Source organism: Acinonyx jubatus, chromosome A2 (genome assembly GCF_027475565.1).
Source record: "Acinonyx jubatus isolate Ajub_Pintada_27869175 chromosome A2, VMU_Ajub_asm_v1.0, whole genome shotgun sequence".
NCBI lineage: Eukaryota > Metazoa > Chordata > Mammalia > Carnivora > Felidae > Acinonyx > Acinonyx jubatus.
This window is the reverse complement of record NC_069383.1, coordinates 162,842,728-162,870,288: the sequence shown is the minus strand read 5'-3', so window position 1 is coordinate 162,870,288 and position 27,561 is coordinate 162,842,728. Positions and strand designations below refer to the sequence as shown.

The 27,561-nt window shown below is 61.6% G+C and overlaps 4 protein-coding genes across 6 annotated transcripts in view; 2 read left to right on the top strand and 2 right to left on the bottom strand.

Moving 5' to 3' along the window:
• TJP3 (tight junction protein 3) overlaps positions 1 to 10,605 on the top strand; it is a 28,051-nt gene extending 17,446 nt beyond the window's left edge. For all 3 annotated transcript variants that reach the window (XM_027049296.2, XM_053220110.1, XM_027049294.2), the window contains 13 exons: positions 1,256 to 1,314; positions 1,555 to 1,621; positions 1,819 to 1,975; positions 2,464 to 2,572; positions 2,655 to 2,892; positions 3,002 to 3,213; positions 5,109 to 5,204; positions 7,814 to 7,884; positions 8,267 to 8,477; positions 8,568 to 8,668; positions 8,821 to 9,084; positions 9,930 to 9,976; positions 10,378 to 10,605. In XM_027049296.2, the coding sequence (XP_026905097.1) occupies positions 1,256 to 1,314; positions 1,555 to 1,621; positions 1,819 to 1,975; positions 2,464 to 2,572; positions 2,655 to 2,892; positions 3,002 to 3,213; positions 5,109 to 5,204; positions 7,814 to 7,884; positions 8,267 to 8,477; positions 8,568 to 8,668; positions 8,821 to 9,084; positions 9,930 to 9,976; positions 10,378 to 10,480 (1,735 nt within the window). In that variant the 3' untranslated portion in view covers positions 10,481 to 10,605. The remainder of the gene's footprint in view (positions 1 to 1,255; positions 1,315 to 1,554; positions 1,622 to 1,818; positions 1,976 to 2,463; positions 2,573 to 2,654; positions 2,893 to 3,001; positions 3,214 to 5,108; positions 5,205 to 7,813; positions 7,885 to 8,266; positions 8,478 to 8,567; positions 8,669 to 8,820; positions 9,085 to 9,929; positions 9,977 to 10,377) is intronic.
• A 91-nt stretch (positions 10,606 to 10,696) lies between these two features.
• APBA3 (amyloid beta precursor protein binding family A member 3) lies at positions 10,697 to 18,252 on the bottom strand. The gene is made up of 11 exons (XM_027049298.2): positions 17,836 to 18,252; positions 16,657 to 17,246; positions 16,529 to 16,568; positions 13,430 to 13,575; positions 13,160 to 13,246; positions 12,896 to 13,057; positions 12,284 to 12,463; positions 11,988 to 12,200; positions 11,246 to 11,365; positions 11,007 to 11,147; positions 10,697 to 10,895 (listed from the first exon to the last, which is right to left on the bottom strand). The coding sequence occupies exons 2-11, from the start codon at positions 17,230 to 17,232 to the stop codon at positions 10,824 to 10,826; spliced, it is 1,737 nt and encodes a 578-aa protein (XP_026905099.1). The 5' UTR covers positions 17,233 to 17,246; positions 17,836 to 18,252; the 3' UTR covers positions 10,697 to 10,823.
• A 72-nt stretch (positions 18,253 to 18,324) lies between these two features.
• Positions 18,325 to 21,570, top strand: MRPL54 (mitochondrial ribosomal protein L54). Its single transcript, XM_027049306.2, has 4 exons — positions 18,325 to 18,581; positions 18,708 to 18,912; positions 19,772 to 19,937; positions 20,230 to 21,570. The coding sequence occupies exons 2-4, from the start codon at positions 18,795 to 18,797 to the stop codon at positions 20,360 to 20,362; spliced, it is 417 nt and encodes a 138-aa protein (XP_026905107.1). The 5' UTR covers positions 18,325 to 18,581; positions 18,708 to 18,794; the 3' UTR covers positions 20,363 to 21,570.
• Positions 21,571 to 21,635: 65 nt separating this feature from the next.
• RAX2 (retina and anterior neural fold homeobox 2) lies at positions 21,636 to 26,065 on the bottom strand. The gene is made up of 2 exons (XM_027049304.2): positions 24,145 to 26,065; positions 21,636 to 23,455 (listed from the first exon to the last, which is right to left on the bottom strand). Exons 1-2 carry the CDS (start codon positions 24,358 to 24,360, stop codon positions 23,117 to 23,119), a joined length of 555 nt encoding a protein of 184 aa, XP_026905105.1. The 5' UTR covers positions 24,361 to 26,065; the 3' UTR covers positions 21,636 to 23,116.
• Between the last annotated feature and the right edge of the window lie 1,496 nt (positions 26,066 to 27,561).

The window sequence follows — 27,561 nt, the reverse complement described above, 5'->3', positions numbered from 1 at the left end:
CGCTCCTTCGTACGGCTGTTACCGTGCAGCCGGGCTCGGGGATGCTCGGTAACGGGAGCACCAGCCTCTGGAGCGACACAGGGCGGCATCTCTCAGAGGGTTGGGGGCAGGGGGGAGGGTCTCTTGCATGACCTTCCCCGGCGTCCCACTTGCACACAGGAGGAGCCGTGGGTCCGAGCGGCCGGACCGGCTTCTGGGGTGCCAGCCCGCTCCAGGAGGCGGAGGTGGGGAGGGGACTGGTTCCAAATTTCTTTCCCGTGTCCTGGGGATTCACGGGGTGAATGTCAGATGCTAACGTGCGGCGTGATCTTCGTGTTTTGTTCTTTTTAAAAACAATTTTTGATGTTTATTTTTCAAGAGAGACACAGAGCGCACGCGAGGGAGGGGCAGAGAGAGAGGGAGACACAGAATCCGCAACAGGCTCCGGGCTCTGAGCCATCAGCACAGAGCCTGATGCAGGGCTTGGACTCATGGACCGCGAGATCGTGACCTGAGAGCCTCACCGACTGAGTCACCCAGACGCCCCGTGACCTTGACGTTCTTTCAAAAGTATATAGTCACCCGCACGTGTTTATTTGGAAGCGTCTGCCGGGTCTGGAAAGTAACTCATCTGTGCTAATAGCGGGCTGGCTTTGCAGGGGACTTTCCTTCCCGTGTGTGTCTCAGGCAGCTCAGGCTGTGATGACGAATACCACACAGGGTGGGGGGGTGGTTTGTGGAGGCTGCAGGTCCATGGTCACCGTGCTGGCTCTGGCGGTCCCTGCTGGGGGCTCCCCTCCGGGCTGCAGACAACCACCCGCTTCTCTCCGAGTGTGGTCACGTGGAAGAGACGGCACTCGGGTCCCGCACCCCCTTCCTGCCCCGCCCAACCTCACCTAACCCTGATCGCCTCGCCTCCCAGACGCCCCACCTCCCAACCATCATCCCCCCCCACCCCCGGGGTTAGGACGGCGGTGGCGGGGGGGGGGGGGAGCACAACACTCAGACCATATCACCTTCTGTAGCTTTTCACTAATTAGAATCGTAAATGTGACCATCGGCCACAGGTTTGCCTCATTTTGAGCCATGCCTACTTGTGGCCCTGACTTAGCCGTCCCCGGGGCTCAGAGGAGGGAACCCGAGTGCAGAGAGAGAGCAGCGGCCCCACGGTCTCCCAGCCAGGAAGGAGCGGAACCAGAATTTGAATCTGGGTGCAAATAAATGAGAATTGCTATAGTCGCCTCTCGGCATCACCCCAAATCTGTTCCCCCTCCAGGGAGAGCCCCCCGCTTTGGCGGGACAATTCAGTGGATTCCAGAACCATCTCGGAAACAGGTGAGTGGACGGTGGCAGGGACGTGACTCTGAGCATCCTTCTGATTTTTCTGATCCCAACCAGTGAGGTGGTGCCAGGCAGGGCGGGAGAGGGGGGCAGGGGCCTAAGAGGTCAGGGGCAGCTCCCTGGGAAGGATAGAGGGCTGGGTGACAGCGCCGTGGGGCAGGGACACCCTAAGGCTGAGGTGTGGCGGCTAGACCAGTCAGGGTGCTTGGAAAACACACTGCTGTTCCCTTTCAGACTCCCCCAGGCAAAGCAGCTATGACATCTACAGGGTGCCCAGCGGCCAGAGCAGGGAGGACCGTGGGTACGTCCCCCCGGGGAAAAGAGCCCCCTCAGCCGGACACTCGCGCATCCCAGGGCTGCATCCCCGTGTTGGTGGGGCCGCCATGCGAGGCTGTGGGGAAACTGAGGCCCGGAGGGGGTGGGGGCTCTCCCAGGGAGGCCCAGCGCGCCCCCTCTCCACCCATTCCGGCCTGACCCCGCCTCTGCCTCCCCTTACAGGTACAGCCCCGACTGGAGGGTGGTCCGCTTCCCCAAGGGCTCCACCATCGGCCTGCGCCTGGCCGGCGGCAATGACGTGGGCATCTTCGTGTCCGGGGTGCAGGAGGGCAGCCCGGCCGACGGGCAGGGCATCCAGGAGGGAGATGAGATTCTGCAGGTGATTTGGGGCAGCCGGCAGTGGGTGTGGCGGCCTGCTGGGTGGCCCCGGAGTCTCTCCTGGCCTGTGCGTCCTCCCCCAGGACCCGCAGCACCCCCAGGGACGTGTGAACATTAAAAAAAAAAATTTTTTTTTTACATTTATTTATTTTTGAGAGACAAGAGCTTGAGTGGGGGAGGGGCAGAGAGAGAGAGGGAGACACAGAATCGGAAGCGGGCTCCGGGCTCCGAGCTGATGGCACAGAGCCCGCCCTGGGGCTCGAACTCACAAACCGTGCAATTGTGCCCTGAGCCGAAGTCGGACGCTTAATCGACCGAGCCACCCAGGCGCCCCTGGACATCTGAACGTTTTAACGTCTCCCTGCCTGTGTCATGACCTCGTTGGCTGGGTGGGTCACGACCAGTCCCTGCTGTCCTCCCGGGAGTGGGCCCCGTGCCCAGCAGACCTGGCATTGGCCGCGGCCCATGCCACGCCCCCTTCCCCGGCAGGTGAATGACGTCCCCTTCCGGAACCTGACCCGCGAGGAGGCCGTGCAGTTCCTGCTGGGGCTGCCGCCTGGCGAGGACGTGGAGCTGGTGACGCAGCGGAAGCAGGACAGTGAGTGCGCGCGCGGCGCCGGGCGGGCGGGCGGGTGCCGGGCGGGGGGCCTGGGGGCTCACCGAGCCTCCCCGGTCCGCAGTCTTCCGGAAAATGGTGCAGTCCCGCGTGGGCGACTCCTTCTACATCCGCACGCACTTCGAGCTGGAGGCCAGCCCCCCGTCGGGCCTGGGCTTCACCCGCGGAGACGTCTTCCACGTGCTGGACACGCTGTACCCCGGCCCCGGGCAGAGCCGCGCCCGCGGGGGCCACTGGCTGGCGGCGCGCATGGGACGCGACCTCCGCGAGCAGGAGCGGGGCATCATCCCCAACCAGAGCAGGTGCGTCGCCCCTCGGCCTCGGCTTCCCCGCCGCAGACGGGCGCGGCCTCCCGGCTCCCGGGCCGGGTTTCCGCCGCCCTCCGTGCCCAGCCCCCTGCCTCCTCCCCAGGGCGGAGCAGCTGGCCAGTCTGGAGGCCGCCCAGCGCGCCGTGGGCGCCGGGCCGGGCGCGTCTTCGGGCTCCAACGCGCGGGCCGAGTTCTGGCGGCTGCGGGGTCTCCGTCGAGGGGCCAAGAAGACCACCCATCGGAGCCGCGAGGACCTGTCCGATCTGACCAGGCAGGGTCACTACCCGCCGTATGAACGCGTGGTGCTTCGAGAAGGTGGGTCCGAAGGGCGGGGGGCCGAGGAGGGGGGCTCGTAAGGCTGTTGGAAGCTCTGGACAAGTCTTTCTCCGCGTCCAGGCTTCAGAAGCCCCCATCCTTAACCTCTCCCCCCCCCCAAAATACCCATTTTGGGTTATTTTAGGGTGCCGAAGGAAACAGGAAAGGGCTCCTTTCCTTTTCCAGTAGAGATCCGCAAGCCACAGGCGCAATCTCGAAAAGAAGTGCTTACCCGTAACGTAAACAATTTACCTTGTTACCGTACCCAAAGTATCATTTTAACAGATAACCCAATTATAAGTAGTCGGTGAGATATTTCACACCCTCCTGCGTGTGTGTGTGTGTGTGTGTGTGTGTGTGTGTGTAAGCCCTGGTGTGTATTCTGCACTCGGCACATCTGGGTTCAGACCAGCCACGTTTTAGGGGCTCCACGGCCACACGTGGCCTGCGGTGGCCGCCCGGGCGTTCCGTGGGCGCTGCCCTTTCTAGGGTGTCAGCTGGCGCTGAACAGACACCCTTTAAAATACACGCATACTGTGAACGGGCGTGAGACCGAAGCCTGAACACGCGTGTCCACAGCAGCACGGCTCACAATGGCCCAAACGTGGAAACAACCCACATGCTCACCGACAGATGAAGGGATACACACAGTGTGCCCACCGCGCACGCGCGTGTCCGCAGATGAACGTGTCCACCGCGCACGCGCGCGTCCACAGATGGACGTGTCCACCGCGCATGCGCAGATCGCTGCCCCGCCCACTAGCAGGAGCGAGGCGCCCACACCCGCTGCTCTGCAGACAGACCCTGAATGTTTGACGCTCAGAAAGGGAACCAGACCCCAGAGCCCACACGGGGTCTGAGTCCACGTGTGTGAAACGTACAGAACAGGCTCAGCCAGGGACAAGAAGGGGGTTCGTGGGGGCTGGAGGGGGTGACTTTTTTTTTTTAAGTTTATTTATTTATTTTTTTTTTTGAGAGAGAGACAGGGTGTGAGCGGGGGCGGGGCAGAGAAAGAAAGAGACACAGAATCCGACGCAGGCTCCAGGCTCTGAGCTGTCAGCATAGAGCCTGATGTGGGGCTCGAACTCACGAACCCTGAGATCATGACCTGAGCTGAAGTTGGGCGCTTAACCCACTGAGCCACTCAGGTGCCCCTCAAAAATAAACTTCAAAGAGAAAATTCAAAAAATCCTTTCCGAGGGATGGGAATAGGGGTATCAGGAGGGGGCTGACTACTCCCTTTTCTCCTGCCATTGTGCGTTCTGTGCCCGTTTCCTCATGGCTAAAATGATATAGCCATCAGTCCAGTGGTTGCCAAACTCTTCCTGCAAAAGGTCAGACACAGTTACTATTTTAGTCTTTGTGGGGCCGTGTGGTTTCTTTCAAAACGACTCCACTCTGCACGAAGGCAGCCAGAGGCAGTACATGAGTGGACGTGACTGTGTTCCAATAAAACTTTATTTATAAAACAGGCAGTGGGCCGGATGTGGCCCCACGGGTTGTAGTTTGCTGTCTACTGACTTCAATGCTATAACCCAACCCACGTGAGAGCTGCAGAAGCAGAAAAGAGCTTCTTTTTAAGTCATAGCCCAGGTGTAAGTAACGGAGGGTGGTCTCACATCTTGTTTTTCCGCCTTATGATGTGGTCCAAGACCATTCCAGCGGGGAAGAGGCAAGAAGGTGAACAGGGAGCCTGTCTTTCCTGGAAGGCTACAACCCAGAACGGCGCACAATTCTGCTTGCACCCCATTGGCCGGGAGGTGCTCACGTGGCCCTCCTGCCTGCAGGGGACGCTGGGAGATGTAGTCTTCAGCCGGGCAGCCATGGGCCTGGCTGGGTCTAGCGGTCTTTGCTGCAAATGGGATCTTGATCTTTGCCGTTTCTCTGCCCCTCAGCCAGCTTCAAGCGCCCGGTGGTGATCCTGGGGCCCGTGGCAGACATTGCCATGCAGAAGTTGACTGCGGAGATGCCCGACCAGTTCGAAATCGCAGGTAAGGAAGCAGCCTTGTTGGGGGAACGATTTCACAGCCTCTTCCCCAGCGCGGGGGCCGAGGCAGCTTGATGAGGGGGCTGCTGCTGCTGCTGTTTCGGGAAAGAGTTAAAACAGCCACGGCAGGCAGGCACGAGGCAGATGAGTCACCGGCGCCCCCTCCAAGGCCTGGGCCAGACGTCCTGAGCCAATCATGGCGCTCTTTGTCTGGATAGAGCCTCAGAATCCTTCTTAACACAGTTCGCCCGGCAGCCATTGCCAAAGCCATTGCCGATGAACCCAACGTGCCACCTGTCCCTTCCTTTATTGAGCTACAGACACAGCATCGAGCAAGATAGACAACTATTCCCCCGAGAACACCAAAAATTCACGAACAACTACTGAAACAAGCTGGGGGGGGGGGGCGGGGGTCAGTAAATTAAAGCTCCAGGGCCAAATCTGGCCCATCAGCTAAGTGCTTATACAGCCTGCCAGCTAAGAATGGTGTATCTACACATTTCAAACGGTTGAAGAGAAGTTAAAAGAAATGTGATGTGACACATGAAAATGATATGAAATTCACATTTCACCACCTATAACCTATCAATAAAGTTTTATTGGGATACAGCCACACCTGTTGGTTGACACACTGTGGCCGCTTTCCAGCGGAGAGAAGTGTTTGCAGAGCGGATGCCCTTGAATATAGCATCAGATCAAAGCCCCGTGGGGTGGCGATCTTGGTCAGGAGCCCCCCAAAGGAGGGCGGAGGGGCTTTTCTTGCAGACACACACCGTCTCCTTGCCAAAGTGTCCCCTGGCCGGGGCTTTCGAGCGAGGCCGTTCTGCGGGCAGGTGTCACCTCCAGGCAATTCCTGCTCCTCCTGGCTGGGTGACCCTGAGCTGGTGGCTTGCCCTGAGACCTCACTTCCTCATCTCTCAAATGGGGTTGTGCTTGGCAGGAGGAATGAGTGTGGGAATGGTCTTCGTGCCCGTGCGAGGTGCGAGCATTTCAGGAGGTGAGGCCCTTTCTCACCGCCCCGGAGGGCTCAGCAGCCTTCAGGGGGCTTTCCCCACAGCAAAAGGGGAGGCAGGGTCTGTGGGAAGGGAACTTGGCGGAAGGACGAGGCTCCGGCGTGTGGTTTGGAGGGGCAAGGTCGTCTTAACATCACTAGTCACCGGGGAAGTGCCGATCAGAACCACAGTGCGAGGCCAAGCGAGGCCCGGGACGGGGCCAGAGCGTAACACAGCGAAACAGAGCATGGCAAGTGTCCGTGAGGATGTGGAAAGTGGGGGCCCTCGTGCTCGGCTGGGGGAGCGTGAGACCAGGCGGCCACTGTGGAAAACTACGAGCAGCCCCTCGGTTACACAGAGTCATCGTCCGACCCAGCGAGCGAGTCCACGTCTGGTCTATACCGAAGAGAAGTAAGGGCCAGGTCTCAAACGGGCACTTGCACCCCCACGTTCCCAGCAGTATTAGCCACAGTGAAGGATAAACACAGTGTCCGTCCACACACTGGAGTATGATCCAGCCGTAAAAAGGAAGGACGTCCTGCCTCCTGCCACCACGTGGGCGGACCCAGAGGACACGGAGCAGTGACAGAAGCCGGGCACAGAAGGACACGTCCCGTGTGACCCCCTGGAGGAGTCCCGCCCACAGAGACAGAGACTAGATGGTGGGAGCCAGGGGTGGGGCAGGAGGCGGGGAGCCAGTGTTTCATGGGGACAGAGTCTCAGTTCGGGGACATGGAAAGTTCTGGAGACAGATGGCGGGGGCGGCTGCACGACAGTGTGAGTGTGCCTGAGGCCGCTGAGCTGTGTGCTTAGAGATGGTGAGTTTTATGTTCTGTACGTTTTATTTTACTTTTTAAATTTTTTTAATGTTTATTTGGGAGAGGGAGAGAGAGAGAGGGAGAGAGAGAGACAGGGTGCGAGCAGGGGAGGGGCAGAGAGGGAGACACAGGATCCGAAGCAGGCTCCAGGCTCCGAGCTGTCAGCACGGAGCCCGACACGAGGCTCAAACCCGCAACCTGTGAGATCATGACCCGAGCTGAAGTCAGACCCTTAACCGACGGAGCCCCCCCAGGTGTCCCTGTTCTGCACATAACAATAAAATAAATTAGGTAGGGTTCTGCCCCACTCCCCCCTCCCTTTTCCTTTTGGGCCCCTCCCCCCCAGGGCAGGGCGTGTCACCTCCTTCAGCCCCTGGCTGTCCTGGAGGGCTTCCTGGAGGAGGCAGGGCTCTATCCCGAGTCCTACAGAAGGGATGGGGGATGGGAGAGCAGCAGACGCAGCCCGAGCCAAGTTGGGGCCAAGCGGGGCGCAGCTAGTGCCTGGAACACAAACACCACATCGGGCTCCTTGCCCTGCCCCTTGTCGGCTCCGTGACCCCGAGCCAGTGACCTTATGTCCTTGAGGCTGTTTCCCATCTGCCACATGGTCCACGGCAGTGTAGGCCACGGTCAGGAGGGAGACTGAGTGCAGCGAGTCTGGCTCGTGGCTGTTGTTAGACTTGCCCTCGGGGTGATGGGCAGCCATGGTGGGTTCTTGAGCAGGGGAGGGGCAGGTAGGCCCGAGAATCTGAGCGGCGAGGGGAGCGCCCTTCCGCAGCCGCCGGTCACCTCTCCCTCCACAGACAGCGTATCGAGGACCGACAGCCCCTCCAAGATCATCAAGCTGGATACCGTGCGCGTGATCGCCGAGAACGTAAGCAGGGCCCCGCTCTGTGCCCCGTTTCAAGGGTTGGGAAACCAAGGCCCAGGCCTCCAACCCGTTCCCGCCCCGGCCGGGCTGCACGGCACAGACCCCCTCCCCCTCGGCGCCCCTCTCGGAGGTGCTGCGATGCCGATGCCGGGGCTTGAGAGGGACAGAGACACACAGTGGCGAGCCCTGGGCCGTCACAGCCCCTGCCCACTGCGCTCGCCTGCGCCCTGAGGTCAGGGTCCACCTTGACCCCAACCCTCCATGTCCACCTCTGATCTTCTGACCTTTCACCTGCCTCCTGACCTGTCCGCTGCGTCTCTGGGTGTTTCTCTCCCTGCCGTCCGCCCCGCCCCCCGCCTCCGCCTCCGCCGCGGGCTGGGCGCAGAACAAGCACGCGCTCCTGGACGTGACGCCGTCGGCGGTGGAACGCCTCAACTACGTGCAATATTACCCCATCGTGGTCTTCTGCGCCCCCGAGAGCCGCGTGGCCCTCAAGGCCCTGCGCCAGTGGCTGGCGCCCGCCTCCCGCCGCAGCACCCGCCGCCTCTACGCGCAAGCCCAGAAGCTACGCAAGCACAGCGAACACCTGTTCACGGGTAGGCCGACGGCGGGGTGGGGGGGGAGGTTGCGTGGGCGGTGGGTCCTGGCCGCGCACTTGCGGCCACGCTGAAGCCCCCTCCCCGCAGCCACCATCCCCCTGCATGGCACGAGTGACGCCTGGTACCGGGAGCTCAAGGCCGTCATCCGCGAGCAGCAGACCCGGCCCATCTGGACGGCCGAGGACCAGGTACCCGGGGCGGGGGTTGGGGCACGTCCACGGCCAAGGTCGGACCTGAGGTGACGGTCTGGACCTGCTTTGGCAGTGAGGTTGGAGGCCGGGGGTGGGATTGGGAGGAGGGGGCGGGGCCTTGGCTCAGCCAGGCCACGCCCACCCCGCAGCCGGACAACTCCTCGGAGGGCAACCTGGACCTGCCTCACCGAGGCCTGGCCGACAGCTCTGCGGATCTGAGCTGTGACAGCCGGGTCAACAGCGACTACGAGACAGACGGGGAGGGCTACACGGATGGCGAGGGCGGCCCCCACACGGACGTGGACGAGGGTCCACCGGCGCCAGCTCTGGCCCGGTCCTCGGAACCCGTGTTGGCGGATGAGCCTCAGAGCCCGGGGGATCATGGGAGAGCCCCGGGTCCCCGAGGGGCCCAGGTAAGCAGGGCATGGGCGGCGGCGGAGGGGGGGGGGGGGCGGCCTGGCAGGGGTCTTGGGTGGGGCTGGGACACACAGGGGAGCCTGTTTGCCACCAGGATGTTAACGAACAGAAGCTTCTCTGATCAGATCAGTGTCTGAGACCCGGACCTAGGGTATTTGAGCCACTGAGTCACTGAACAACTTAAAACAAACATTGTAACCTCTGTATTTCCTTATCTGGGACATAATGAAATAGATAAATCTTGACGTCACAAGGTGGCTGTTTAAACTCAATGCTCTTCGTCCAAGTCCCAGCCCACACTAGTTGGGTGTTTAACAACAACATGTATTTATATAGCATTTGTTCTTACTGAGCCTGCCTCAGCCTCTGCAGTGCCCTTTATAAATTCGACAAAGGCAACCCTTCCTCCAGACTGTCTCTTGTTAAATATAAAAACGTACAAATCTGTGAGGTCTCTACTTGGAATGGTGCTTCCCTGGAGTTGTGCAGTATCCAACCTGCTCAACTGTCCACGGCAGCTTACTTATGGGGCAGGCACTATCCTGAGCACTTTCCATACACGGATTTATTTATGAGTTCCTAACAACAGCCCTCTGAAGAATTCTACAGCTGGGAACCCACTTCCCCCTTTGCTGACAGGCTAGGGGATCGCAGCCAAGGCCTTTCTCTGTCCCAGCCCATTTTCTCACTAAAAATTGGAGGAGTTGCAGACCTGTGTGGGGCAAGGAGAAAGCGTGGGTAGCACCACCGGGGCCAAGGTGGGAAGCTGGGATGGGGGTCCTCTACACCCTACTTTGTCTTACTCTGGGGGGAGTGCTGACCTCCTTTCTCCCCCTCCAAGGTGGATGGCCATTCCCCCCATGGTCAGTGGCGACAGGACAGCATGCGGTAAGAGCCCCCCGTAGTCCAGATTGGGGCCCCTCGGCACTCTTCCTGGGACTCAGGCTCTGGGGGTGACGAGACCGAGAACCAGGCTATGCCTTCATGGTGCTCCCAGCCCAGTGGGCGGGTTGAAAGCAGACAGGGTCACTCAGACCCCCATGTCGTCAGGGCCAAAGAAGCAGAGGCTGTCTTCCTACGAGGACTGATTGGGAAAGTCTCCTGAAGGACAGGACACTGGCTGGGGCTTTGAAGGATGTGTAGGAGTTCGTTAACAAGGCTTGACCCCTAAATGCACAGTCTCGCTCATCTCTGTCCACACCCACCGTGCCCCACAGAGTCAGCCTCAGGTAAGGGTGGCTCCTGCCTGTCCCCTGCCCACAGCCTCTATTCTATTTCCTGATCCCCAGGACATACGGGCAGGAAGCTTTGAAGAAAAAGTTCACGCGAGCTCGAGACATGGAGTCCTCTGACGAAGACGGCTACGACTGGGGCCCGGCCACCGACCTGTGACCCCTCCCAGGTGGCCAGCTGGCCCCTATCCCCTCTTCCTCCCTAGAGCTGGGACTCAGTTTCCCGTACGGAACCTAGAACCCTACCTCCTTCTGCCAGTCTTTAATAAATAGAGTATTTTCACAGCAGTGGCTTCTAGAGATTTCCAGGAAGGACACCGAGTTGAGTCGGTCATATCCTTCCTCTCTCAACCCCACAGATCTCGAGCCAAGATGCTGCCCGTTTGTCAAGCATTTAATGTTTTCAATCAGAGAATAACAGGGAGCCAAGAAGCCTCCGGAGGCCCCGCAGACGGAGTCCCGGGGCTGCTGGCGCTAAGGCACGGTGGCGGGCTGGTGGCCGGTCACAGGTACACGGGCTGCTCCTGGCCCGTGAGCAGGCGGTAGGTGGCGGCCGGCATCGTTTTGATGTGGACCTGGGGGGGCCAGAGCGGAGGCCGGCGGCTGGGGGCGGGCCTGGGCCGGCAGGAGGACACGCCCCCCGCCCCGGCCCCGCCCCCGGCCGGCCACTGCCGCTGCCCGCGCACCTCAACGTGCGCCTCGGTGAGCAGCTCGATGATGCGGGCGTGCGGCGTGGCCACCACGCTGTGCCCGTTGATCTCGATGATGCGGTGCCCCACGCGCACGCCCCCGCGCTCGGCGATGCCGCCCCGGAGGAGACTGCAGATCTGGAGGGGGCGGGGAGGGGGCCCGTGCTGCTCAGGGGGGGGGGCCGCCGGTCTCCCCCCCACCCCCCTCCCACCCTGTCCCGGGGCCGGGGTCTCACAATGCCGTCCTCCACGCAGAAGCCCAGCTGTTCGCGGGCGTGGGGCCGGCGGATGATGGCCGTGGTGACCGGCGGGCAGTGGATGATGCTGAGGGTCACCAGCGTCTGCGACTTCACCTCCTGTGCGCGACAGGGGCTGTGGGCTTAGCGAGGCCCCCAGGGCGCTGCCGGACCTCGCGGCACGCTGCAGCTCCCTCCGGGCCTCAGTTTACCCACTCGTAAAATGGAGCTTTGGAGTCAGGGCCCTAGATTCTAGAAGACTCCTCGAGAAGCAGTTAAGAACACACGACTCAAGCCCGGCGGCCTCGGGTCGGAGCTGTGTGACCTCTCCCCTCCCTTCCCGCGGCCTCTGTTTCCTCACGGGAAGCAAGCTTCTAGCCAGGTCGGCCGTGCTCACTCCTTAACCTGCTGCATGGGCCGTGTCGGACCCGCCCTCCTGACCTGGCCAGGTCCCTCCCCACGTTCGGGCCTCAGTTTCCCCATCCAACAACAGGGTCCAGACTCAAGAACACGCTTGCTGCCTCGCGGCGGAGAGGAAGGCCCCCAGTTCCGTAGCTGGGCTGCTGCTGGTGCTCCCATCCTGCCTTCACCCCATCACGGTCACCCGGACCAACAACGTCCCCTCTCCAAGACTCAGTTTCCCAGAGCACGGGGCAGTGGCGGGGGGGGGGGGGGGACTTAATGCTCCATGCCCCTCTGGACTGGCCCAGGGAAAGCACCCTGCCACCCTGAGAGGACTCACGCGGACGGCGGCCTGGCAGGCGGCCAGGGGCAGCCCCACCAGGCTGGTCCCGTTGATGGCAGTAAGGCGGTCCCCGATGCTGAGGGCCCCCGAGCGCTCAGCAGGGCCCCCGTGCAGCAGGTTGGCGATGACGGCCGTGGGCAGCAGGGAGCCCCAGCCCGACTCCACCAGGGCCACGCCCAGGCCCTCACCCCGACGCTTCTCGATGCACACCTGGGGGGGGGGACACGGTGGGTGGGGGGCATGGGGGCGGCTCTGAGGGGGGCTGGCAGGGGCCCCCCGGCCCGCACGCTCACCTCCCTGCAGTTCTCGCTGTTGGAGAAGTGGTCGAGGTCCCCGTTGTGGAGGTGGCCGGGGCCCGTGGCCCCCAGGCTCTGCTGGGCGCCCACCTGGCTGGGGTCGACGCCGCTCTCCCAGAGGAACTGCCTGTAGGCCACGCTGAAGGCCTGGCCGATGGCCTGAGCAATGAGCTGGGCCTGCGTGGCGACGGGCAGCGGCTCTCGGGGGGTGTCCCGCCCCCCTCTTTCAGGTCTCCCAGACCCTCGGGCGTCCTCGGGGCTGAGCCCTCCCGGCCCCGCCAGGGACAGGATTCCTGGGAGACAGCCCCGTGCCCTGTGGCTACGGGGACTGTGGAAAGCAGCCGCTGTCTTGGGGAATCTGTCGGGGGGAGGGGAGGGACACCGGCCCGGAGGGGGGAAGGCTGGGGGGTGGGCCGCCAGTCTCTGAGGCTTATGGCAAAGACCAGAGGCCCAGGGGGTGGTGGGGGAGACAGCCGACAGCGCTGAGGACCGATGGGAGGACGCTGCAGGGACGGCGTGACCAGGGGTCTCTGGAAGAGCGCAGGGCGGCCCGAGTCCCCCTCCCCCCCCCCCCCCCGCCCCCCGGATGCCCGGAGCCGGGCTGCTCACGTCCTCTGAGTGGAAGACGTGACAGATCATCCTGTAGAGCTGGCGGCTGTGTGCCTGGGGCACCGGCCGCCGGGCCAGCCGCCGCCGGGCCATGAGCACCAGCACGTTGCCGATGTCGGCAATGTAGGAGATGGTCTGCAGGGCGTGGTCCATCATGGCCTCCTGCAGGGGGGCGGGGGGGGGGGGAGACCAGGCCTGGGCGGACTGTGCGGACCCCAGGGGGGCGGCGGCGCCCCCAGCCCGGAGGCCGGCCCGGCCCTGTACCTGGGAGTCAGCCGTCAGAACCTTGACCCTCTTGGTGGAGACAAAGAGGTCCACCTCCGTCATGGGCTGGGTCTCCCCCTCGGGGGCCTGTGGCGGGGGGGGTGGGGGGGGTGGGAAGTGGAGGCCCACGAAGACCCAGCCTCTGCCCGCCCCACCCCCGCCAGGCTCCAGGGGCCTCGAGGACCGGCCTGCGGCTCCCCCCTGCCGCCCCCCCCCCCCCCGACCTCCCGCCGGCCCTGGGGAGCCCCACCTGCCCGGCCCTGGCTTCACCTTGACGCGGTCCATCGCCTCCCGGGCCTGGGCCATGCGTGTGCTGGGGGGCGGGTTCCGCTCGGACACCAGCTGGGTGGAGCCCAAGTATTTGGCCCCAAATATGACACCGTCTAGGAGGTCTTCATGGTCACAGGGACCAGGGACTGAAGGCGACAGCGGAGGAGGGTCAGCCCGAGAGTGCCCCGCCGGCCGTGTCCAGCCCCACACGCTCCGCCCAGGGTCCCGGCTCCCACCGTGGTCTGGAAGCACCAACTTCTACCCCCCAGCCTAGCACTTGAGCCACGCGGGTCTGCCCGCCGTTCCAGAACCATCCCAGCAGCAGGAGGGACAAGCAGCTTGGCCTTCACAGATTTAGAGCCCTCTCGTCAGTCTCGAACCAGCTGACTCTGTCCACGGCTCAAGGACTCTGGGCCAGATGACCCAGTTTCTGGACCCCTGAGGGTCTAGAACCAGGGTCAGAGCCCCCCAGAAAAAAAAAAAAAAAAAAGCTCACGGCGGACACCTCCACCCTGTGTTTCTAGAATTCTGTCATCAGGCTACAACCAGGCAGTCCCACTTCTAAAACCAGCAATGTCCTAGGACCAGTCAACGTCACTCGGTGGTTCTGGAATCCCCCGAATCCATCTAGAGCCAGTGAGCTTTGACCACCGTTCCAGATTTCTCCCTTGCCAGCCCAGAACTGCAGACGACTCTGTTCCATACTCAGAGAACTGCCCGATCAGAGCAGAAAGAGACCCCTCGTCACATTTCTAAAACTCACACCGTCCAGAACCCCAGCTGGCTCCCCTCTGTGACTCCAGAACTCTCCGACAGTCTCCGACCACAGAATTCCGGGGGGGGGGGCGTCCAGAAATGGGCACCACTCCAGAACCACATCTCCCCACTCCGTGATTCTGTAACTTCTTCATCATGACGGCATCGGGTCATGCTTCTAACGGTTCTAGAACATCCTCACGTAGTTGCGACACTTCAGTTGTACCCGGTGGTTCTAAGAATTTTCGGAGGAGCCCAGCAACAAACAACTCTGCTCAAAGTTCTAGAATTCCACCAACCCAGCCCAGAAACACGCAGAACGTTCCCCTCCTGGTTCTGTAATTCCCTGAGCAGTCTAGAACCAGACCAGACAGCTCGGTCAGTTCTAAAGTGTCCTAACCGGGAGCCATTGCTTTGTTTGTTCCAGGTCTGGAAGACCCTAAGCATTCAGCTCTACTCTGAGCTTCTAGAACGGCACCATCCAATATGCTAACAGCCAGGCACATGTGGGTGTCGTGCCCCTGAAATATGCTGTGACGTGTAAAACGCACACAGAATTTTGAAAATTTAGTAGGAAAAAACCGTAAAAACAATTGTAGATACCGATTGGACATTGAAACGACACTCAAATACGTTTGAGTTAGTTAAAATGGTATGAATTTTGGAGTGCCCGGTGGGGGGGGCTCACTGGGTTAAGCATCTGATTCTTCGTCTTGACTCAGGTCATGATCTCACGGATCGTGGGATCAAGCCCCGTGTCAGGCTCTGTGCTGACGTAGTGGAGGCTGCTTGTGATTCTCTCTCTCCGTCTCTCAAAATAAATAAATAATTCTATATATTTTTAACATTTATTTTTGATAGAGAGGGAGAGAGAGAGAGAGAGAGAGAGAGTGCGAGCAGGGGAGGGGTAGAGAGAGAGGGAGACACAGAATCCAAAGCAGGCTCCAGGCTCTGAGCCGTCAGGACAGAGCCGGACGCAGGGCTCGAACTCTCAGACTGTGAGATCGGGACCTGAGCTGAAATTGGACGCTCAGCCCAGTAGGCCGCCCAGGTGCCCCAATAAATAAATATTTTTTAAAAATTAAAAAAATGTTACTAGTTTTACTTATTTTTTCTGTAAAGCAGAGAACTAGGAAATCAAAAGTCACTCGTGGCTCACGTTATGATTCTATTGTATAGCACAACTCTAGAACTTTCTGAGTACTCTAGAATCAGATGGCCCTACCCACAGTGGCAGAACACCCTCCTTTGGTCTGGAGCGGCAGATAAGCTCTTTTCCACCCATGATTATGAAACCCCCCAGTCTAGATAGCTCTGTTCATTCCAGAACATTCTCACCAGCCCAGGTTCTCTTAATCTAGAACCACAGGCAAAATGCCAAAATCTGGAATTACCTGGGTGACTCATAGCTCCACCCATGATTCCGGCACCTTGTAACCATAGGTCCAAACCAGCTCCCCTTCCCACAACCATAAAACTTTGCTCTTTGACTTATAGCCTCAGGTAGTTTAGGTGGAAGTCCTAGAACATTCTAGATGCCCAGAACCAGTTCTTTCCACGCCTTCGGGGCAGAGATTGACAAACTTCTTATGCAAGGGGACAAACAGTAAATATGTCTGTCTTTGTGGGCCAGACGGTCTCTGTTGCAACTACTCAACCCCTGGCCGTTGTAACAGGAAAACCACCATAGACAGTCCGTGAATGAATGGGCCTGGTTGTGTCTCAATAAAACTTTATTTGTGGATGCCGAAATTTGAGTTGCACATCTTTTTTATGCATCAAGAAATATTATTCTGTTTTCTTCCAACCGCTTCAAAATGTAAGAGCCGGGGCGCCTGGGTGGCTCAGTCGGTGAAGCGACCGACTCTTGACTTCGGCTCAGGTCACGATCTCGCGGTTCATGAGATCGAGCCCCATGTGGGGCTCTGTGCTGACAGCGCGGAGCCTGCTTTGGACGCTCTCGCTCCCTCTCTCTCTGCCCCTCCCCTGCTCGTGCGCACTCTCGCTCTCAAAATGAAAACATTAAAAAAAAAATTTTTTTTTGAACCTAAGAGCTGGTTAGCTCACGAGGCGTGCCAGAACAGGTGGCGGGTTGGATGTGGTCTGCAGATGGCGATCTGCCAACCCCTGCTCTAGAACCCGGTGCTCCACATGGCAAACCTGCCCTTCCGTCCCAATTCATTCTAGAACATTCTCACCGGACCGTCTGGAATCTACTCAACCAACCTCAGAGCCTCTCTAGAAGCAACTCGTCACTGGCCAACTTTGTGCCAATTTGGGAGCCTGAGCTGGGCTATTCTGAAACTGCCCAGTCCCTGCGGCCAGGGTGGACAGGACACTCACCCTCCTGGAGGGCAGGGTATGGCACCAGGGTCTTGGGGCTCTGGAAGAAGACAGAAGAGGGGCAGGACTGAGTCCCCTGGCTTGGCTGCTGGCAGCAGAGGCGGCCCAGGAGGCGGGACAGGCTCTACCTGGACACTGGCAGGGGGCTCTTCGGGAACAACCAGAGGGACTGTCTCCAGCCACGGTTCTGGGGAGCTGCTTGAGCTCCGGCTGCCGGCCTGCTCGGCAGAAGCGCCCTCCGGCCATTCCGGGGGGCCGGCATCCCCGTCTGGGTCCTCAGGGGGCTGCAACAGGCGAGGAGCAGGGTCCGGAGGCTCCTTCGGACAAGACTGGGGAGGAGGACACTCCTGGCAGTGCAGAAGGCTCAGCAGGTCGTCCCGGCCGGCCTCGGCAGACAAGAGCCCATGGGCATCAGCAACGTCCTGGGAGGCCAGGCCGTGGCCGGTGGCAACGTGCAGGGGGCAGGGAGGTCCGTCTGGGGACAAGCTCGCCAGATCACCAGGCAGAGCCTCAAACTGTTGTACCAGTTCCCGAATACTTGGCCCATCAAGTTCCATCTGATTCAGGCTGCCGGGGCCTCCCGTCAACGGGTCCCACTGGCAGTTGGGGGTGACGTCCTGAGGGGGTGAAAGGGCGTCCCTGGGCTCCTCCAAGTCCATAGCTGGAGGGCCTGGGGGAGACTGGGAAGTTGTCAGGGATTCCATGCCTGGGCCAGCATCTGAAAGAGAGATTCAAAGATACGATCTCCTGAGTGCCAACCAGGTGCCAGGCTCTAGGTGGGGGCCGCTGGTACAGAACACATAACTTAAGCCGCACCATACCCTCCAAGGAAGGGTCCGCTATGATCTCCATTGTATAGATGAGGAAACTGAGGCGCAGAACAGGCCGTTGTAAGACAGTAGCTCCACAGGCTCCAAACCCTGAGGTCCCGCCCCCCCCCCCCCCGTGGCCCTGTACCTGTCACCCCAGGCCTCTCCCAGCCGTGGACCCCGTCACCCCAGACTTAGTTCTTCCACATCTTGCTCCACTGCGACCTTGTAACCCAGGTGGGAGACACACCCTGACTCTACAGACCCGGTTGGTACAGGTCCATGAGACCGCGGGCTCAAGACCTCAGTCTAAGCCGAGATCCAAGACCCCAGAAAGCAGAGCCTCGTCTCAAAACCTCCAATGTCACGCTCAAGATCAACCCCAGGCTCTGACCCGGACCTCAGAACCCAGCCTGAAGACCTAACTCGAGCCTAAAGCTACAAGTGAAGACCCCGGTCCTCCCGAAGACCCCAGACTCAAGACTTCAGACCCCCTACCTCAGCCGCCGGCTCCAGACCCCGTTCTGCCCCGTCAGGCCACTCACTTCCCACACCGAGGTGGCCTCAGCCCGCACGGCCCCCAGGACCCCACACCCCGGCAGGACAGCCCTCCAGTGGCCGCGGCGCCGGCAGGTCCGTCCGCGCAGCGCTCCCGGCCCACTGGGCTTGCGCGCGTTTGCCGGGCCTGCTGGGAAATGTAGTTCTCCCAGCGAGCCTCGCGGCGCCGGAGCGCCAGGTGTCGGAACCAAGGGTTCGAGTCCAAATGCTCTGTTTACACAGAGTGAGAGCCCGGGCTGGCCTCTGGGCTTGTTTCCTCAATTACAAAACGGGGTTAGTGATCATTGGCTGCCTTCTGCGGCTGTGGGCATTATCCCAATGGATGAGAAGAAATGGGACTGGAAAATATCAAAGGGAGAGGCGGTCTCTTTCGACTCCAGGGACACCGGAAGCAGCGCCGGGACCCTATTTTACATGGACTTCCGGTTTCGCTCACAGTAGGCAGGAGGGATGGCGCGTCCTGGCATAACTTTCCCTCCCTGAGCTTCGCTTCCGCAATTATAAACTGGGGATAATAATAGCAGCTACCTGCTACTGGTGAGGATTAAACGAGATCGAGCTGGCTACAGATTTAGCAAAAGGGCTGGAGGATAATGAGGCTATTAAGTATTAGCCAATTACTTTTAGGTTTTCAGTAATTGCTCATTGAATAGAATCAGGAATGCATCAGGTGTGATCTCTAAGTGGTAAGTAACCAAAGAAGGGCAATAAGTAAATGAAATCTCTTTGGAAAGTCCCCTCACACGGTAACTGAAGACCCCTGTAAAAGAAGTCACGGTGAATGGCTAACGGTGGAGTACTACATTTCCCAGAAATCTCTAAGAGCCTACAACTCCCAAGCACCCCTTAGCCGCTGTCGTCTCCCGGAAAAGTGCACGTGCGGACAGCAGGCATACGCCATGGCGGCCAGATGCCTCTTCGGGGCTACGCGGACCTGGGCCAGCTGGTCGGCCCGGGAGCTCCCGGTCCCTGTCGAGCCTGGAAGACTCCTTGTACGGGGTTACGCCAAGAGACCGGGTGAGCTGGGTTAAGAGGGACCCAGATGGGCATGGTTTGGGAATTGGGAGTTAATAGTGCGCAGGCGCCTGTGTGGGAGGCGGTGCCTAGAATCCGGGCGCGAGCTTAAAGAGGCAGACGCTGAGCTATTTGCGCAGGCGCGCTCTGAGGGACCTAGGAAGGGATTTGGCTCACTGCGCCGGTGCGGGATGTGTTTTGTTGCGGGGGGGGGGGGGGGGGGCGCGGGGTGTTAGGAACTTGGGTCCCAACTCTTGGGTCACTGTGTGACCTTGGGCTATCCGCCACCGGAAATTCGAGGAAGCAGAGGGGCCCGTCTAAGTATTAGCCACCTAAGCAAAGGCAAAATCAGCTGGGTGTAGCCTTGCCTGATCTCCTTTGTTGAAAGGAGGGAACTGACAAAATGTTGGTCGTTAAAGACACATACCAGACCTTTTTCTCTGTGAGATAAACAGAAGGTATCAAAACAGAATTGGAGAGCAATGACCTGGTCAGTCTGCGCGGCAGTGTTAAAAGCAATATCTGTGTTTCACTTAAAGTCATTCTGGGTGCATGGGGCGCCTGGGTGGCTCAGTCGGTTGAGCGTCAGACTTCCGCTCAGGTCACAGTCTCACGGTTCATGGCTTCAAGCCCCGCATCGGACTCACTGCTAAGTATCCTGTGTCCCCTTCTCTCTGCTCCTCCCCTGCTCTCGCTCTCTGTCTCAAAAATAAGCATTAAAAAAGATCATTTTGGGTGCAGCAGGCAAGAGTCTAGGGGACCCGGGGGCCACCCGGAGAAAGGGGTAGAAAAGAAGGCTGGCCTCCTGGGGTGCAGCTGGACAGAAACGACTCTCTCCCACCCCCCCCCCCCCCCCCCCCAGTCATGAAGGGGGGCAAAGGCGGCAAAGGTGGTGTGGTCAGCGAGGCCCTGAAGGACCCAGACGTATGTACGGACCCTGTCCAACTCACCACTCATGCCATGGGCGTCAACATCTACAAGGAGGGCCAGGACGTGGTCCTGAAGCCAGACGAGGAGTACCCTGAGTGGTGAGTGGGCCAGGCTGGAGATCCGGGAGACCAAGTGACGGGGTGAAGGTTGCCTAGCTGATCCCCTGTGCTTTCCAGAGGGCTTCCCTGGGGAGGTGATGCGTGGCTCCAGACCTGAGTGGGTGGAAGGAGCTTTAAAGGTGGATGGAACAGCCAGTGCAAAGGCCCTGGGGCAGGACTGCGCAGCCTCTGTGTGGGGCCCCGTGTGCTGCTGCCTCTACCCAGGGTGCCCGGGGTGGGGGAGCTGTGGGGGTCTGCTGTGTGGCCCTGACCCCTGCCCACACCGCATCAGGCTGTTCCAGATGAACGTGGGCCCCCCCAAGAAGCTGGAGGAGCTGGACCCCGAGACCCGGGAGTACTGGCGGCTGCTGCGGAAACACAACATCTGGCGTCACAACCGATTGAGCAAGAACCGGAAGTTCTAGCAGGGGAAGGCCCCGGGGCCGCCCTGACCCGTCAGGGACCTCACCAGGCCCGGCAGGAGGACCCCGGAGGCACACAGCATCTTCCCCATCCTGCCCCCACAGAAGACTCTATCTGCCTGGAGAAAAGAGTTTTCTGAGAGCAGAGGAGGCCCCTCACCTCGTGCCTGGTGGGTCCCCAGAGTGAGGCTGGACCAGGGCCCTGGGGGTCGTCGCGGGCCCTGGGTGCTGCTGGGTGCCGTCTGCTGCCGGAGCCGGGAGGGAGATTGGGGCAGGGGGGGTCGGGGGGGCTACTCAGTCCCCATGGTTCCGTGGCTGCAGCCTCCCCCCGGGCAGTTGCTGTCCATCTTCAGGATTTCTCACGCCGCCCAAGAGGCCCCAGCTCGTCTTCCAGGAGGAGGTGTTTTTAGACCCACCTCTCTTGGTTGCAAGGGACTCAACCCTTCTCTGTGCCACCCGGACCGTAAGCGTCTTTGTGGCCTTCGGAAGCCGAAGTGTCTGGGGCGGGCTTGGCCCTGAGGCATGCTGGCCTCGGGGACTTCAGTGTCCAGGTGTGTGGCTCTGTCTCTGGGTCCTTGTAGCCCCAGGGACTAGTTCTCTTGGACGAGTGTGGCCCCAGGACCCCCGGCTGAAGCCCCCTACCTAGTTTAGCCAGCCCAGCCAGAGGGAAGGGACTTGGTTTTCCTTCTTTGGCCAGAGTCATGTGTCGTCTGCATGGGCCGGTCATTTGAAACAGCCCGGGGACCTGGGCCTCACCACCATCCTCCCGTCCACCCGTCTGGTACCCGGGTCTTGGTCTCCCCTGCCCCCTCCCTCACCTTCACCCCCGCAGGAGACGCATCCCGGAATCTTGCATTAAGACCCTGTGAACCTGACCCACAGACCTGAGTGAGAACCCCGGCTCCCAGCAGTCCTAACTCCTGCCCTGCCTGGGACCCAGGGCCGAGGCTGGGGCTTGCAGGGGGTGGAGTGGGGGGATGGGATGAGGGCACCCCCTGGGGGCCGGACCAGGGGCCCTCAGGGCTCCTCTGCTTGTGTGGCTGGGTGGGCGGGGCTGGGGACTAATTCCGTCTAGTCCCAGGAAAATGGGAGTCCTCATCCTCTTAGGAAGACTCTGCCCAAGCGGATTACTTGCCCTCCCCGTGGCCCGCCCAGAGCAGGCGGAGGGTCCCAACCCTCCTGTGGATCCCCTTGGCTCTCGGTGTGGAAACAGAGGTGTAACGGCTACAAGGCCTTGCCACACCTGCCTCCTGTCACCTCCCTGCGGGCACCTCGCTGCTCCAGCCACAGGGGCCTCCTGGTGGTTCCTCCCTCGTGCCAACCCCGGTCCTGCCCCAGAGCCTTTGGGTGTGCTGTTCCCGCTGCCTGGGTGGCTCCCCCCCGCAGGTGTTCCCATGGCTCCCTCTTTTACTTCCTCCAATTCCGTGATGTCACGTCTGAGAGGCCCCCCGACCGCCCTGTCGAACTACAGTTGCTGCATGCACTCGACTGCCTCTTCTGGTTTTATTTTCTCCCCGCACTTACAGCCAGCTGGTGTTTTACGAACGATTGTCGGTGTTTATTTAATTGTGCTCGTGTCTGTCTCCCATCAGAGTGGCAACTCCGTCGGGGTAGGGATTTTTGTCTCGTTCTGTTCACCGTTACGGCCCCGTCGTGCAGTGGATGGATGGATAGAGGGATCACCAGACGATGGATGGGTGGGGGGTGGGCGGGTGGGCGGCCGGCGGTCAGATGGATGGAAGGTGCGTGGGTGGGCCGTTGACCTGGCTGCCACCACGCGAAGAAGACAGGGCCAGGGGGCTCCTGCGTGAGGTGTCACGTGAGCCAAGGTGAGCAGGGCAGCTCGAGCCCCACCCAGTGGGTGTGCACTGATGTGAGGACCCGGAAGTGAACGCGGACAGAGCTCAAAGGGAGGGCGGTTACGTGCACCTCCTGCCTTCCAGCCCCTCCCCTCCTGTCGTGACCTGGGCTGCCCCGTCCTATGGGGAAGTCCCGTGTCCTGCTGACGCTGGGGGGGGGGGGGGGGGGCCTCCGGCCTGCTCACACCCTGTTCCTTGCCCTCCGTGGCCCCCTTGCCAAGGAGTCCGGCCGAGTTCCGGAAGGGTGTCCGTCACGCCCTGGGGAGACATGGCTAGGTTGGACGGGACAAATGTGGGTCTTGCCAGCAGGGCCCCATCCCGCCCTCACTGGGCTGGGAGACGTGACCGGGTCTGTGGTCAGTGGGGACAGAAGCCACATTTTGATTTACAGAGGGAGCAGAGCGTCCGCCTGCTTCTGCCTGAGAACCCGCCGTTTGCACCCAGCCCGGGTCCCCCCGCGTCCCACACCGGCGTGGGCTCGGCGTGGCACCTGGGGTGTTGGGCTTGGGCAACGAGCTTGAACGACAGCTCCACCCTGAGTGGCTGTGTGGCTGTGGAAACTGGCCTCCCTGGGCCAGTTTCCTCCCCCGTAGAGCAGCTGTCATGAGGGGTAAAGCGACGGGCACGCAGGGGACACACAGTGAAAGACGCCAGGGCCATGGGCGGCCACTGCTGTTCTTTGTTACTTCTGAGAGAGCCGGGGCTCCGCCGTGAGGGACGAGGAGCGGGCAGGGGGACTTGGGCGTGTCTTGCGATGGCAGCCTTACTGCCTCAGAGCCTCACGGTCCACCCCTTGCCCGGCCCGCAGGCGGGGAGGCCGAGGCCCCCGCCAGGCCACCTCCTCCCCGGGATGCAAGGCAGGGGCACCAGCACGGGTGGCCACGGGCGGGCCCCAGACTCAGGCGGGAGGCCAGGCCCTGTCCAGAGCCTGTGCGTGCTCCTTGGCCAGCAGCCGCAGGGACGCCTCCTCCAGGGTGAAGCCCTCCGTGAAGGCTGGGCCAAAGGCGTGGGGCCCGAAGGACGCCTGCAGCCCGGGGCCTGGGCCCAGGAGGCGCGGAAGGCCTGGCACGGCCGGGGGCCCGGGGCCCAGCCAGGGCTCCAGGGGCAGCGGCATGGCCGGAGGGCGGGCGAACGGCAGGGCTGGGGCCTCGGGGAGCCTCGGGGCTGCCACGGCCCCGGAGCCCGACTCCAGACGCTCCTGGCGGCGCCACTTGGCCCGGCGGTTCTGGAACCACACCTGGAGGTGGTGAGAGGGGTGCTCCCGGTTCAGGCTCTGTGGGGAGGAGCCAGCCCGCCGCTCCCTACCCCCCTGTGTCCTCCTTTGGGGCTCCCCGCTGTGCAGAACCGGCTAGCCTCCCTCTGACCTGCAGTTACCTGCCTCAAGGAGATGGCCCTCTCCGAGAAGGCCCCCCCACGGCCCCCATCAAGCCGACCTGGGGTCTTCTCTGAAACTCGGCCCTGGGCGCTGAGTCCCAGCCACCGGCGCAGCATCTGACGCCCGTGGAAAGCCATTTCTCAGCCGCGGTCGGCATCCCCTTCCACCCGCTTCTCACCCAGCTCCACGGAAACACCCCCGGTTTAACCTTCCGCGCCTTTGCATACACTGCTCTGTGCGCCTAGAAAGACACCGCGCTGCCTGCCTGCCTGCCTTCTCTCCCTCCTTTCGTTTTAAATGATTTTACTTTTAAGCAATCTCTACACCCAAAGTGGGGCTTGAACTCACAGCCCTGAGATCAAGAGTTACAAGTTGTACCACCTGAGCCAGCCCCCTTTCTCCTTCCCGACTGGCCGACTTTCACTCCAACGCCAAGGTCTCAGTCCCACATCTCCTCCTCCGGGAAGCCTTCCCAGTGTCTCGCCTGCCTGTGCCCCTGGAGGGCCTGAGTGTGGCCCCGGCTCCCTCCCTGGGCTGCCGGGTGCCCTCACCTGCACGCGCACCTCTGGCAGGTGCACCTTGGCCGCCAGCTCCTCGCGGCTGTAAACGTCCGGGTAGTGGGAGGCCTCGAACGCCCTCTCCAGCTGGTGCAGCTGGTACGTGGTGAAGGTCGTGCGGTTTCTCCGGTGCTTCTTCTTGGGGGCCTCCTCGCCCGGGCCCGGCCCCCCCCCCTCCGCCACAGGCCCCTCACCTGGGCTCAGGAACATGGCTTGTCCTCACCCCCACCTGGCGGGATGGCAGCAGGGCAGGCGGTGGTGAGACCCCCCCAGCTGGGGAGGGCAGGGAGCCCCCCCGAGTCCTCTGGGTCTGGGGTTAGATGTGCCGAGGAAAGGCGCACCGGGTCCCGCATTCGCCCTGCCCGGCCCGTCCCTCCGTCCACCTCGGATGGTCTCGCTCTCCATCCGCCTCCCCCTCCTCTTCTCTCGGGTCATTTTTCTGCACGGCTCCCTGGGTGCCTGTCCCTCCAGCTCTATTTTCTCTTTCCCTCTCGAGCTCTCCTGGATTGCCTCTGCCTGCATGTCTGCTTTTGGCTGTCTGTCCGTCTCTCTCTGTCTAGGACCCCCCCCCCCCGGAAGGGAGGAGGCTGGGACACTGCCCCCATAGTCCTCCGCCCTGGGGGGCTCTCTGCGCCCCAGCTCCCACTCTTACCCACCTGCCCCGTACTCACCACCCCCAGCAGCCCCTCGATGGCCCCAGTATCCACACGGCCCCCGCCCCAGTGGGCCCAGCGTGTCTGCTGCTGGCCTGGTCCTGCAGACCCGAGCGGGTTGGGGTCCGGAAATGGGAAGATTAGTGTGAGGTGATTAATTGAGGCGGCCCCTCCCGCCCAGGCCCTGGCTGCTCTGAGCTGCAGAGGGAGGGCTTGGGGGGGGGGGGGGGAGGAAGGCTCCGGCTCCAGAGGGGTGTGTGCATGGGGGGGGGGGGACCATCGGCCTGGGTCTGCCTCCCTTCACGGTAGGACACCAACAAGGGCCTCCCCTCTCTGGGCCTCAGTTTCCCTAGCTGTAGAACGGTGACACCAGGACCTGCCCTGGTGGGGCAACGAGGTGATGAAAGCAGAGAGCATTGCACAGTGGTTGGCATTCAGGAAGTGCTCGATGAATGCCCACTGTTACTGTTCTCAGCAGCTGGGGCCAGAAAAAGGTCCTCTTAGACACAGAGGTTGGCGGGGGTTAGATGTTGACGGGGGTTGGGGAAGCCGTGGTTCCGAGAAGTGAAGTGAAGGCGGTTCCTGTCGGCTCCCCCGGACACCGAGCCGGCCGGGGAGTAGGGGGCACTTCGCTGGGTTTGGGGGAATGAATAGAAGTCCGTTCTTCATTCATTCAATAAACATTGTTGAGCGCTTACAGTATACCAGGTAGTGTTCACAGCAGTGAACGAAACAGACACAAACCTCGGAGCTGACATGCTAGTTGGGGAGATAGCCAACCAGGAGACATAATACAGCGTCAGGTGGTTCTAAGCCTAGTGAGACAACTCAAGCAGGGGAGGGAAGGGGAGACAGAGGGTGGGCTGCTCTTTCACGGAAAGTAATCAGAGCGATGAAGTGCAAGGCTAAAATGCTGGACCCAAGTGTGTGTGTGGAGAGGGTACTGGGGAGCCACGGGAGTTTGTGGAGCAGGGGAGGGACGCAGTCAGATGGCATTTTGGATGAAGATCTCTTGGGGGCAAGATGGGAGGCCTGGTCTGGCTGGGGGATGGAGATGGAAGTTGGGGGAGGGGAACAACCCTGGGGGAGAGAGTTGGGGGAAGAGGGAGGAGGCGGCTCTCCCCAGGGCCCAGTTTTGGGGACAGGTAGATGACAAGGTTGTCCCAGAGGCAGTGGTCCAAGAGCTGGAGCAGGTTCCAGGGGAAAGACCCTGAGACTGGTTTGTCCACCCCCACCCAAGGAGCTCGGCGCCCGAGAGGAGGGGAGACAGCGGTGAGGCCAAGACAACGTCTGGTGGATTCAGCGCCACGGAGGACGGGACGGAGGTTGTCTGGGGGGCGAGGCGGGAGACCCAGGCCCGAGCGCCCGAGAGGCGGGTGAGCCCGGGCCCCGGGGTGGCCGGTGCTCCCCGAGGCTCCCTGGGGGCCCGTCCGGGCTCAGCTGCCCCGTGTGTGGGGCGGGCCTGGGGACAGGGGCGCGAGGCCTGCAGCACAGAGTGGGGGGGGGGGTCCCTAATGCCCTAATTGCCTCATCACTAACGAGCTGCTCTGTTCTCAGGCCCCAATTAGCTAATTGGCCCCAGGTGGGCTAAGAGGCTGCAGGAGGGATCGGGAGTTAGGCGCAGGGGACTTTGGTGGCTTAGCGGATGGGCAGGAGGTGCAGACGCTGTGTCAGCTTAGAGAGCGGGATTAGGGGCGGGGAGGGGCGGGGCCGGGCGTCCCCTCCGGCTGGATTAGGTGGGGGTCAGGCCACTGTCAGCCCCACCAGCCTCCCACCCGTCATTTCTCCCCCAGGAAAAATCCCTGGGCCCCTTCAGGTGCTGGTGGGGAAAATGAGGCTGGAGGGTGGGTGGGACCTCGGTGGGGGGCGGGGAGGGGCACCGTAGGAGGTCAGTGTGACCTTGGGGAAGTCCCTGGCTCAGGCCGTGCTCAAGAGCGGTGGGTCAGCCAAAGCGGGAGGGTGTGTTTGGTCTGGTTTGCCCTCTCCGGTTTGAGGGGTCCTGGGGCGACGGCCACCCCAGCCTGGCTGGAGACCCCTCCGGGCATCCTAGAAGCTGGCTGGAAACATCGATGAGAAGGGGTGACGGACAGTCCCAGTAATAACTGGGCACCGGCTGTGTGCACGGAGCCTTGACCGGTGTGAGTCTTCAGGCCCCCACCCATCACCCCGAAAAGACGCCTGATCGTAGAGGAGGCTGCTGGGACTGGGGCGGGGGGGGGGGGGTGTTGCCCAGAGGCTCCGGGTTTAGCACTAATGTCCCCTATCCCTGGAGCGTCTGTCCTCAGTTCAAGACACTTCATCACGGTGGGTCAGGGCCACACAGCCGGGGGTGTCAGGCTTGGAACTTGGGGGTGCGAGCCCAGAGCCCCCGCCCCTGCATCTTCCCGTCAGTCTCCTCTGGAGTCACTGCTGCACCGCCGTGGCAGACCCTCCCCAGGCTCCCGTGTGCCCGCCCTGAGGGGCAAGGCTGGCGCAGAGGAGGCACAGACGATGTGGAACGTGGGCCTCTGTGGCCGCAGGCAGCCTCCTGAGGTCCTCTGAGCCGGGGACCCCAAGGGTCGAATACGGCAGCTGTGAGGGCACCACAGCAGGGACCGTGGGTGGTAACAAGTGGGCCCATGGGGTGGCCGTGATGCCCGGGGGCTCTCCTGGCTCCACCCCTGGGGATCTGTGTCCCCAACGGCGGCTGTGGGGGCCTCAGCAGGCAGACGATTGGTAGGTGGATGGCCCTGGGCTGAGTGACGGGGGTGCCCTGGTG